Genomic DNA, 12336 nt, shown 5'->3' with positions numbered 1-12336 from the left:
TTTCGTAAACTTGATAGAACTGTGAATTTGTCAACTTTGAAACTTGTTTTGTATGCATTTAGATTACTAACTTTAATCATTTAGAATTTTATAAATATATATAACCATGCGAATTCGTAACTTTCCAAACACTTCACACTTTCAAAAATCCTCAAAACTACAATAGGCATTGTTGGTCAAATTAAAATTTTAGAAACTTTTAATTTTCCAAATGCTAAAAAAGAAGGATTAGTCACATTGTCTCTAGCTGCACAGAAAATTATCGCACAAATGAGACAAATATTTTACAAAGCGCATATTTTCGTTATCACTATACAGATAATTTTTAATGAACATTCGAGGACAAGAGTAATACGAAAACACTGTTGGAAAGTGACATTTGTCAGTTCTTTCCTATCCTTTCGCGTGCACAAAATGAATTGTGGAGTTTCACTAGTGTGAAGCTTGAGTCTGGCAAACTAATCACGTGACTCTGACGGAACTGTTTTTAAGAGCTATAAAGAATGGCCATGAAGAAAATAATCACTGTTTTAGTTTTTTTTCCATGTCTAGGACATAATTTGCATCATAAAATTCAGTCATTTTTTTCCAAGTGAAGATATTTCCAATTGTTTTTTTTTTCAATCTTGTTTAATTTAAAACTTAGTTATTTTTCTGATTTTTGATTTAGTACATGAAATTACTTTATATTGGGATTGTTAAACGTTTCATTTAGAATTAATCACTAAAGTATAAAAGAAGATTGTTATCCAATTTTGAAATTGCAAAATTTCAAGCCCTTACGACTAAGAATATTTTAATTTTAATTAAAATCAAACTGAATTTCAATTAAATTTAAAATCACTAATTATTTAAATTGCAATCCTGATTGTTATTAATTTGTTCTATTTCAAACTTTTTACCACATACCATCGTGAAGAGGTTTGCTGGAACTATTAACAATGTTCATAAAAACATTGAGACCATCTTCAGAATTAATATTCTCTACGGTGGGAATATCCGACAACTCCAAAGGGTCTTCTAAACGATTGAAGATTGGAACCATTTCCAAGGGATTACGTGTCACCCCAGTTGGAGGACTTGGAGTTAAAAGTGGACAATCCGAAGTTTCTTCGTCCTATTATGAATACAAAAGTCAATGAACTAATAAAAAATTAACTAAAATGCAAAAAAAAATGTAAATTGTTACTTGTGTATCCTGATTGGCTATTAATTTCTGAGAGCTGTGGGAACTTGAGAGTTCAGAGGGTATTACGACTGATAAATGACCGTCGTTTTTCTGTTTGTTCATTTTATACTGAAAAAATCAATTTTAATTTTTTTTCAAATTACAAAATCGACAATAACTTAAAAAGTCATAAATTATAGATTAACACGAGTAATAAATTGAATGTACTTTTTAAAATTAACAATTGGAATTTATATTATTGAGAAGAATTCTCGTTAACAAAATAATTAACTCCCTAATTAAGATATAAGTGAATTTCTCAAAACGTAAATCAAGAAAATAATTAACCTGAGCCAACCAATTCACGTGCTGCGACATAGTTAATCTGGAATTTTGCCATGGAAACAATTTCGCAAATCAAAAGCATGAGACACTCTATGATGCGACCCATAATGATATAACAAGACATGAACACACAAAATCTTCCCACGCCATTTTAATCCTCGAATTGAGATACTAATTGATATAGTTTATTTTTATTCGTTGGTTCAACGCACTCATTCAAATGAAAGTAAAGTTTATTTGAACTATTTATAAACTTGAAATTAAATTTTATTCATTGAAGATTTGAATGTCACCAAAATTTCAGTATAATTTATTGCAACAATAAAATTGTCGCCAAAAATATTGCTTGATTGTATTTTCAATTAAATAATTTTAAATTGTTTTTACTTTTTTACCTAAATATAAATATTAAATATACTGCAGATTAGAAGATTCAAAGCTTGACTGAGTCGATTTTCAATCAGACAGGTAATTTTTCGATTTAAGAATAAAACATTCCATGAATATGAGCATTTTCAGTTTAGAACATGATTTTTTTCAATTTTTTTTGGTTTTGTTTTGGATTTTGCTGAGGTTTACTATTCGATTTTGAAACATACAAAGTAAAGGGCTGATGATTTTTTATTTGAAAATATAAAAAGTCAATTTGATCGATAAAATCACTTTTATATTGTTTACCATTTCTGTGATCAGGAGAATTTTGTATTATAGAATCGAATTTTCGCACTTTTCTCACAATAAAAGAAAGATACGAAGAAATAATTTGAAAAAAATTCGACCTTAGAAAAAGTTCAAAACTTAGATTTTATTAAGAACATAAATCGCGAATACACATTCTCATAACGTATCTCATGCTTTGCTCGTGTCATTTTTCTAAAAAAATAATTTTTTATTTTAATGTTATTTTTTACGATTGAAATAAAAATTATTCGTCCTATCAAAACCTAATTTATAAGAGATTTATCGATCTTGTTTTGATCAACAACTTTGGCCTATTCATTTTTTTCGTTGTCTTTTTTCAAAAAGTTTAAATTTTTAATGTTATTTTCAACGATTAAAATAAAAGCTACACTTCCTATCAAACAAAAATTTGTGAAAAATTTGTGGATCTTTTTTTTTGGTGAACAATTTTTGTCTACTCACTTTTTTTCATATGTTTTGTGTCGGTTTTTCCAAAAATTGTAATGATTCTATAATGTTATTTTGAACGATTAAAACAAAAACTACGGGTTCTATCAAAAAATGGTAAACAACAAATTTGTAGACATTTTTGAAATAAGCAATTTTTGTCTATTAATTTTTTTCCCTATCTTGCATAGTTCTGGCGAAAAATGGAATTTTTAATAGCATTTTTTACGAGTAAAACAAAAACATTTCAAAAAATGGGTTCAACAAAATTTGTTAAATTTTGTTAAAAACATTTTCCATAGAATAAATACTGGAGAAGTTAGCTTTTATATAAAACTAATACCTTCACATTAGGATGAGAATCTAAAAAAATCAAAATTTTTTAATTTGTAGATGTCACAAATCTTGTATGGAATTTATCGATCACCTCACACCCCGAATTTTATCCGAAATGTATTAAATTCCAATTCATACATCAATATTTTTATCTAAATAAATTGACGTAAATATATAAATTACTTTGTATACATTATCTTTTTTTTAGAGAATAAGTATTTTATCTTACCCATTGTAAAGTTTGGTTGTGTTTCAAACAGGCTATCATGCTCACCTCGCCGGTTTAGATATTATTACAAATTTTCGATCAATTATTAAATCTTTTTTTCCTGTAATTTGTTCTCAAATCTGTATATTTTTTAATGTTGTAAACTTTTAGTGTCGATTTTTAGATATTTGTCTTTATAATTTGTGATTTTTTATCATTTATTTAAAACTTTAATAATTGGCATCATTTTTTTTAACTATAATATTCTTAATTATCTATTTATTATTGAATTTAAGATTTATATTTTTAACCTGCATTTTGTTGTATTTTGAAGAATCAATTTGAAACCAATTTTTTAGTGTCATAAGCTTCGCTATTTGTATAATGTTGCATATAGAATTATGATAGATAGTAACATTTTTAAATTTATAACATTATCAATTGCTAAGGTTTTAATATAAAAAGTTTATATTTATTTCATATTAAACCTTTAGCTATACATACATGTGAACAAAATATTTCAAGAAAATATTGCAAGAAAATAATATCAAATCCATCAGTTGAAAATGTATAGCTTTATAAACAATTATTGTTAATACGTATGTAAAAAAGTGAAAAATAATTCTAATACAAAACTAAAAATATTTTGCAAATTATAATAATCCATACTTCTATGGCCAATTAGGTTTAATATTTGAAACTGATTTTTATTTATTTAATATTTTTTATTCACCAACATTACCAATATCACCACTAAATATTTATTAGTTTATAAATGAAAGGAGACAATTCGAAAATAAAACCAAATTAATATTGATCGATATTATTATCAAAATAAACTTTAATTTATCAGTATGAAATTTTAAAAATATATTTCCCATACCTTAAAAAATAAATCCGTGCACCAAATCGGATCTTCAACCTCAGTGACGAATTTCTACGGATTTTTCATCATCTTGAGCTTATTTACCCAAAAATCGATACTTGGCCAATCCACTCTTCTCCGATCGAAACATTGATTAAAATATCTTCTTTCAAATTGTAATTCACTCGTCTCACTTTTCCTTTAAAAAATTAAAATTTAATCCAAACTAATTCCCATAGACTAAATACTTGGATATTAGAACATTTAATTAAATATAATATATTATTGTAACTTTAATAAATAAATTTTATTAAACTTGAAATTCAGGTAAATGAATTCTTAATATTTTTAATTTATTGTCATTCTCTTCACAGCGATTCTTTCACTACCGCCAAACACTGAACGTTCTACAAGGGTTTGAAAAATGCACCCCTGGGAATTCCGGGGATCGATTATATGGAAATTTAAAAATGGAAAAATTTTACTTTTAGGGAGAAACACAGCACCGGTAAAAGGAAGTGACGAACAGCCGAAGACGATTTTTTAGGAATTGGATACTGAAACCTCGTCCTCGTGCCTCGAAGTATATATTTAGTAGTGCGATTCGTTTGCCCAGCTGATGTTCATTCCCGACGAGTCTGCGCCCCAAGTTGTCTCATCCGCAGGGACGCACCTGGGGAAAAAATCCCTTATTCAAAATACAAAATTTCTCGCCAAAACCGATTTTTCAAATCAAAACATTTTTTTTTTTTTTAGTATTTCCCAGAATAAAGTTTTTACAGTTTATGTATAAAAGAAATGTGTGCATAAATAAATTTCTGTGTTAGTGGAACGAATGAAAAAATCCAAAAAATAAAATTCCTGATTCCATTATTTAAAAAAAATAGTTATTTACTAAAAATACTATAATGACTCATTTTTATGTTTCAAGTTTGCTAAAATTATTGTTTAAATTTAAAATAACAAAAATTGAAATAAATATATTTCTGGATTATATATTTTCCTATTGTTACTTTATATTCAAACAATAATATTATAGAAACTTTAAGCATTGAAAATAATTTTGGTTTATAAAAATATTTGATTATTGTATTTTTAATTGATAAATAATATTTATACAAAAGAAATGGTTTAACTGTTTTAATTCAGGAATTTTATAATTTGGCAATTTTCGAATCAGGAATTTTATTATTCAGAAATGTTCATTTCAGTATGTTAATATAAATCATGGAGAATATAAATATTAAAAAATAAATAATAAAGTTTCATAAGAATTTAAATAGACAATTTGCTCTAAATTTACATTAAATTAAACGACAAGAAATAATTGTTTGTATACTATATTCAAAGTAAAAATGAAGTGATTAAGGAATGTCCAAAAATGAGTAATGAATGTTTGTATTATATTTTGAAATTTTCACGTATGAAATACTTAAATTTGGGAATACTACATTTAGAATATTTTGACTTAAAAATTGGTCAAATAAACAAATAAAGTGTAAATTAAATAAAAAATGTTTTAAATTTAAATTTTATACTCCAGTTTATAAAAATTCTGACATACAATTTGTTCCTTTAGAAATTTAAAAAATTTTCAAAGTAAAACTTTACCATTTTAAAATTTTACAATCTTGAAAAATTAAATTTAGAATTATTCAGTTTTTCAGCCTTACATAATCCACATAATATACGAATCTTTTTCAATTCTTAATGGTTCAAGATGACTTATACAAAATGTTTCATTTTCTAAAATTTCATATGAATGTTAATAGGCTTCTAATTTTGAACGTCCAAAAATTATAACTATTCAAGTATCAACTATTTTGATTTGAAATTGTACAAGTTTCAACCACTTTCGTTTTTTCAATTTTTAATTTTTTAAATTAAAATTATTCGGTTTAGAAGATATAACATAAATTATTTCACCAGTAAGACCTTCAATTTGAAATAAAATTTGAGAACCTTGCAGTTTTATTTCAAAGTTTTTCAATTGCTAAAGTTTTTTTTGAAATTGCTTCAGAAGGGTTCAAACTCCAAATTTCTTAACTATGATCTTTAATTTTAAATTGAATAATTTTGAATTATAAAGTTTAAAATTTCATATTTAAGTTAGTATACTGGACGTTAAAAAGTTTTCTGCCAAAGGTTTTCAATTTAATTTCATACAATTATGAAAATTCTAATTTCAAACGATAATGACATGGTTAACGGTTTAATGTGTTATTTTTTATTGTTCCACATCCAGAATGATTGTTCCTTTAGACTTCTAACACTTAAATATAATCCCATTTTAAATTGTTTCAATATAAAAAAATGCATTAAAAAATTAATTTCATATTTTTTAAATTTAATTTGTTAAATTGAAATTGGTTCAATTTTTAGTGTTTTAAGTTGCCATTACGCAGCTATCTAAATGATTTGATTCGGAAATGGTACAATTTGGAACAATTAAAATGTTTATTTATGAGCGTTACCTTTTTAAATTATTCGATTTTGAAATCCCTGGCGGACCGAAGGAACCCAATGGAGCCTCTACAAAGTACCCGTAAAGACCCCATTCGGTTCCTTTTTAAAGAAACTAAAAAAAAAACAGCAAAATAAATTTTTAATTTTTGAAATTCGGTTTCTACGTTCAAATTCCCTATAGAAGGTCACGGAATAATCGCAATAGTTTTTTTTGCAACGGTAAAAAGTTTTAAAAAATACAAGACGTATAACGCCTGTTGACTGCTACACTTCAAACGCATCATCTGTAAGTAGCAGTCAACAGGCGTTGTACATCTTATATATTTTTTTAACTTTTTACCGCTGCAAAAAAAAGTATTGCGATTACTCCGTGAGTTTCCAATAGAAAATTTAACGTAGAATCTGAATTTCAACAGTTTAAAAGTTGATCTTGCTATTTTTTTTTTTATTTTTATAAAAAGGAACCGAATGGGGACCCAATGGGGTCTTTACGGGTACTTTCTAGAGGCTCCATCCGGTTCCTTCGGTCTGCCAGGGATTGTGTAATTCCAAATTATTCAAATTGAACATTTCTAAAATTATTCGATTTATAGACTTTTAATCTGCAATAAATAGTTTACTTGGAACGGTTTAATTAAAAATTATTCAGGTATTGGAAATGGTTAAATTGCGATATTTTTGTGGAGTTTAAAGTATTCATTGGACATTAAAAATAAGCCTTTATCGAAAACAAAGGATTTTATACATAATTTACATCTTATACAGTGAAAAAATACATTTTTTGAACAAAATATTATTCTAAGAAAAAACATTTGTTTCACTATTCATTGTGATTTTCACCACATCTTAAAATTAAATCGGCTTATTTTGAAGCAAAAATGAATTCAAAGTACATTTTTATTAATTTATACATGAAATATTTACTATGTAAAAAACTTATCTAAAATTTAGGTTAGACTTCGTTTCTTAGTTTCCATCGTCTATTATTCGTATCCTTGGCATAATCTGGATAAAATTTGTCGCTACATACAATAATTAAAGTATATTTAAGCTTACAGTGCATTGAAACTTACATAAAATAGTGAAATAATTGCTTTTCTTTTAAAACGTTTTTGACAAACATGTGTTTTTTCACTGTAGAAGATTAAAATTCTATCTAAAACGATCCGTTTTTGATGAAGATTTGTTTTTAGTATTCAGTCATTGTTTTAAACTTTACAAAACAATCTTAAAATCACTTTTATGCAAAAATTAAAATACAGCTTTAAAATTGTACCTACCCTTACTAGTTCCAGTTTTTGGCACCAGGTGGCGAAATGATCGACCACGATTCCCAATATTTTTACCAAGATTATTTTGATTTGCCCGGTAATAAGCGTAGAATAGAGAAAAATTAATATTTACAGATTTCAGCGCAAAAGTGAAGATTATTCTATTATTTTGAATGCGCGATTTTTCCATCTATCTAAAATGCCACAATAAGAATAAGATACCTCCTAAAGTTATTCACTTCCATTTCCATAGCGACCGCCACACAGTTTTCTATTCTCCCAAAAAGAACGTGTTTTCAATGTATTTAATTCGTTCTAATTGTACCGGTAACGCACCTCACAGAGATATTTTTTATTCCTCAAAAGTATTCATATTTTGATTTTATTTAATTCCTTCTAATAAGTGCACAAAATATGTGTAATAAGTTGATTTAATTCCTTTATGCGGAATGTAAATTCTGAAATTTTAATTCTCACCAATTCAACTCTGCCTCTCTAGAGTTAAAATTATTTAAATTCACACATTTTCATAGATTTCTTTGTTGCATATTTTAAGACGTTTAAATAAATGATTAAAATACAAATATATATAAATTTGAATATTCCTCGAATTTATAAGTTATAAAAATATTTAATAATGAAAAATAGGTTAAATAAATGCTTTTGTTAAATTAAACTAAGTCGATTGAGACGAATAGGATTCGCACTTTTTCTGTTCCCGTTGGCGGATTTTTAGATGGAGGAAAAATCGCGTATTCATAGGAATACAAATTCTTAATTTTTCTGAATTCAACGCTTGTTACCGGGTAGGCCTTCTAAATATTTAATTTTATTTAATGATTTGTCAGAATTTATTATTAAAGATATAAAAATTTAAATTTGTATAATTTATTAATATTTCAACAAGCTTTTATTTAAAAAATTTACAATTTAGAAAAAGTAAATCGTCTAATAAGGTGGAGGATCGACAGCAAAATTATAAATTAATAGCGCCTTAGGAGCATATCCGATTTTGTAGTTGAGCTCATATAGGAGAAATTTAATTTTTATGGAGACCTGAGAATGAAAAAAATCTAGAAGCTCTAAAAATTCTAAATAATTTTTTTCAGGTTAGAAAAACTTTCTCACGTTCAAAATGTATTTCCAAAAACAATTGAGAGGTCAGACCGTTAAAAATTACGAGTTGATGAATGTTTAATTTGACTCATTTTTAACTGTCTGATCTTCATACAAAATTTAATTTTTCCTATATAAAATTCAATGAAAAATCGGAAACATTGTAAAATTATGCATATTATACAGATTAAGAAACAAAAATAACATTCATGATTTGCCCATAACTCTGCGATAGAAAATTTTTCTTAATCCATTTCGACTCCACCTACCCGCAAGATATAAATCGATTATTTCAAATTTAATACACGCTATAAGGAACCCAAAGGGAAATTTTTCAGTGCCAAGGGATCGTCCATATATTACGTAACACTTTTTTCTTTTGTTTATATCGTTGTGTCTTTCTCAACTTCATATCAATTTCATGCTCGTCTTTATTCAAACAAAAGAAAAACGCGTTACGTAATTTATGGACGATCCCTAAGGCTTACAAAGACTTACAAAGATGACATTTAAAAAAAATGTTTAACAGGGTATCTAGCGATTCTTAGAAACAAAATTCAAGGTCTTTTCCAGTTATTCCAGATCAAGAAATCAAAATTTTCCAGGTCTCCCTTTTTACAGCAAATGATGAAATAAACATTTCTCATACATGTAAAAAATGAGCCATTTCATTTTTTATTGGCCAAAAATGTTGAAAGAAATCCGAATCATAAATAAACAAATTCTTTATTTTTTGCGAACATGAGTCGTCTTTGTGAAATCTTTTGTTATTTTTTAAAGCTTTCATAAAATCTTTGAAATTCTTGAAATCTTTGTGAACTCTTTCTTTAATCTTTGTTTGCGAAATCTTTTGTTTTTGTTTAAAACCATTGAAGTCTCATAAAATCTTCTTAAATGTTATAAAATTCTTGAAATCTTTTGAAATCCTTATGAATTCTTTAAAGAAATTGTGAAATCTTTTCTAAGTCTTTTGTATTCGTTTTAAATCACTGATATATTTGAAATAATTGTGAAATCTTAGTGAAATTTGTTGTAATCGTGTAAAATCACTGGAATATTTGAAATCTTTGTTAAATCTTTTGAAATCTTATAAAAAAATTTGATATCGCTTAAAATATTTGAAATCTTTTGAAATCTGTTGTACTGTACCCTTTTTGAAATCTTTGAAGTCCCTGAAAGCTTTGAAATCTACGAAAACTTTGTGATTTTTTAAAAAATCTTGATCAAATCTTTAAAATGTTTCTTTAATCTTTGTTCGTGAAATCTTTTCGGTTCGTTTGAAATTATTAAAATCTTTTCAAATCTTCTCAAATTTGTTGAAACCTTTTGAAAACATTAAAAATCTTTTAAATCTTTTGAAATCTTTGAAATCTGGTTTACTGTCCCTTGCTGGAATCTTTTAAATTCTTAAAATGTTTTTGAAATCCTTCAGAATTCTTTAAAATATTTTAGAAATATTTTCTAATCGTTTGAAATCTCGCCAAACATGTTTAAATCGTTTAAAATCTGTGAAATGGTTTGAAATCCTTGAAATCTGGTGTACTGCACCCTTGTTGAAATCTTTGATATTCTCGTATTGTTTTGAAGTCTTTATAAATGTTTTATGAATCTTTGAAACTTTTGTGAAAGCTTTCGACATCTCCTAAAAAATTTTGAAGTTTTTTAAAATCTTTGAAATCTTTAAAATCTTTTGAAAGTTTTCAAATATTTGTGCAATGTTCGAAATCTTAGTGAAATCTTTGTGAATTCGTTGGAATTATTTTGAAATATTAAAAATGTGGTTTAATATACCATTTTTTAAATCTTTAGACTCTTTTGTAAGTTTTAAAATCTTTGTGAAATGTTTAAAATCTTTATGAAATGTTCGAAGTATTTCTTAAATGTTCGAAATCTTTGCAGAATTTTTGTTACAACTTTTTAATCTAATGTACACGTCTTTTTGAAATGTTTGAAATCTTTTGAATTATTTTGAAATGTTTATAAAATCTTTCATTGGCCAATCTTTTGTATTCATTTAAGTCATTGAATTATTTGAAATATTATGAAATCTTCTAAAATGTTTCAAAACCTCTTGAAATATTTTAAATCTGGTGTACTGTGCCCTTTTTCAAATATGTATGGCCATGGCTTATTCTAATTCTGAAACTGAATTAACATCGAAATTTTAAACTAATATTTTTTCTTTTTAACAAGATTTTTAGGCAAGATTTTTTCTAAATGAGATGTTTCTTTCATAATAGGCTAAAAGATTTAAATTACTCTTCGCATTTCGATAAAATTACTGTTTTAAAAGAAAAGAAAAAAAGAATAATTAAAATTAAAGATTTTCTGGAAAAATTCTAGGAGAGTTCCAGGTTTTCAAGGTTTTCAAGATCAGTGGACACTCTCTTTAATTAAAAAACGATTCATTTTGAATTTAAAAAATTTTTATTTGTTAAATTGGAACTTGCTTAATTTTTAAAGTTTCAATTCAACATTATTCAGCGATATAAAAGCTCTTATTTAGAAATTGTACAATTTGGAACAAGTAAATTGTTAATGTATAGAATTCCTGAAAACAAAACCAAGAATTCAAAGACCAAGTTTAGACAGCCGCCATAAAATGTTCCTATTTTAATTTGAACAATATCCTCTTTAAAAGAAAAATAATTTTCCTGAAAAACAAAAACATTTTTGGACAAAAATAAAGAGGAAGGAAAAACGAGAAGGCAACTAACCAAATCCACTTTCTTCTCTTTTTTTATTTCTTTCGCCTTTTCTATTTTTATTATTATCAAATAACAATAAAAAGACATTTGTAAATTACATTCACCGATGCTTTCGGTAATTATTTAAAGAAATTTAATATCAATATAATATTATAAAATATTGTAATATAATCTAAATTTCTGAAACTTTAAGTAAACTGTCTAATTATTTGTTTTAATTTGAAACGTTATTGAAATTGTTTACCTTTCTGAAGATCTATCAATGTTTTTTCGACGAGAAACTGAGATAAAACGTATGACCCCACACAGAAACAATCTCAGTTGGAAGGGCTCGGTTCTGAAAGTTGAACCTGGAGAACCTTTTTTTCTGGTATAACTTTACGGAACTTGTAATAAAAGGGATTTGGTTTAACGTATTTAAAATTTTAAACTAACTATTTGAGAAATAGTTGTTTCCAAATAATTTTTGCAACATTAATCATGCAAATCTTATATTTAATTTTATTATTAATAATTCAAAGCTAATTAAACCGTTCAAAATGGAATTATTGAAAAATTTAACTTTTAAATAAAAATAATTTTCAACTCGAAGCGATTCAAATTAAAAGAAATCCAATTGTAAACTTATCAATTTGTGTATAAAAATAAATAATCCCAAATAAATTAAAAGCATTCAAACTTAAAATTTTTTAATTGAAGAATCTCTAAATGTAATGAATTCAGAT

The 12336-nt window shown here is 25.8% G+C and overlaps 1 protein-coding gene across 7 annotated transcripts in view; it reads right to left on the bottom strand.

Moving 5' to 3' along the window:
* Positions 1-4666, bottom strand: part of LOC117167096 (neutral and basic amino acid transport protein rBAT-like) — a 30519-nt gene extending 25853 nt beyond the window's left edge. For 2 of the 7 annotated variants that reach the window (XM_033351781.1, XM_033351792.1), the window contains exon 1: positions 237-416. Coding sequence is in view for 4 of the 7 variants with exons in the window: in XM_033351748.1 (XP_033207639.1) it covers positions 910-1117; positions 1190-1291 (310 nt within the window). In the remaining 3 variants the exon portion in view is untranslated. Of the gene's footprint in view, positions 1-236; positions 417-909; positions 1118-1189; positions 1298-4068 lie in introns of those variants that run through there. The other 5 variants (XM_033351748.1, XM_033351756.1, XM_033351738.1 and 2 more) reach the window with 5 other exon arrangements.
* Positions 4667-12336: the final 7670 nt, after the last annotated feature.

Source organism: Belonocnema kinseyi, chromosome 1 (genome assembly GCF_010883055.1).
Source record: "Belonocnema kinseyi isolate 2016_QV_RU_SX_M_011 chromosome 1, B_treatae_v1, whole genome shotgun sequence".
In the NCBI taxonomy this organism is placed as follows: domain Eukaryota; kingdom Metazoa; phylum Arthropoda; class Insecta; order Hymenoptera; family Cynipidae; genus Belonocnema; species Belonocnema kinseyi.
The sequence above is the reverse complement of the archived record's forward strand: the minus strand, read 5'-3'. Positions and strand labels throughout refer to the sequence as shown.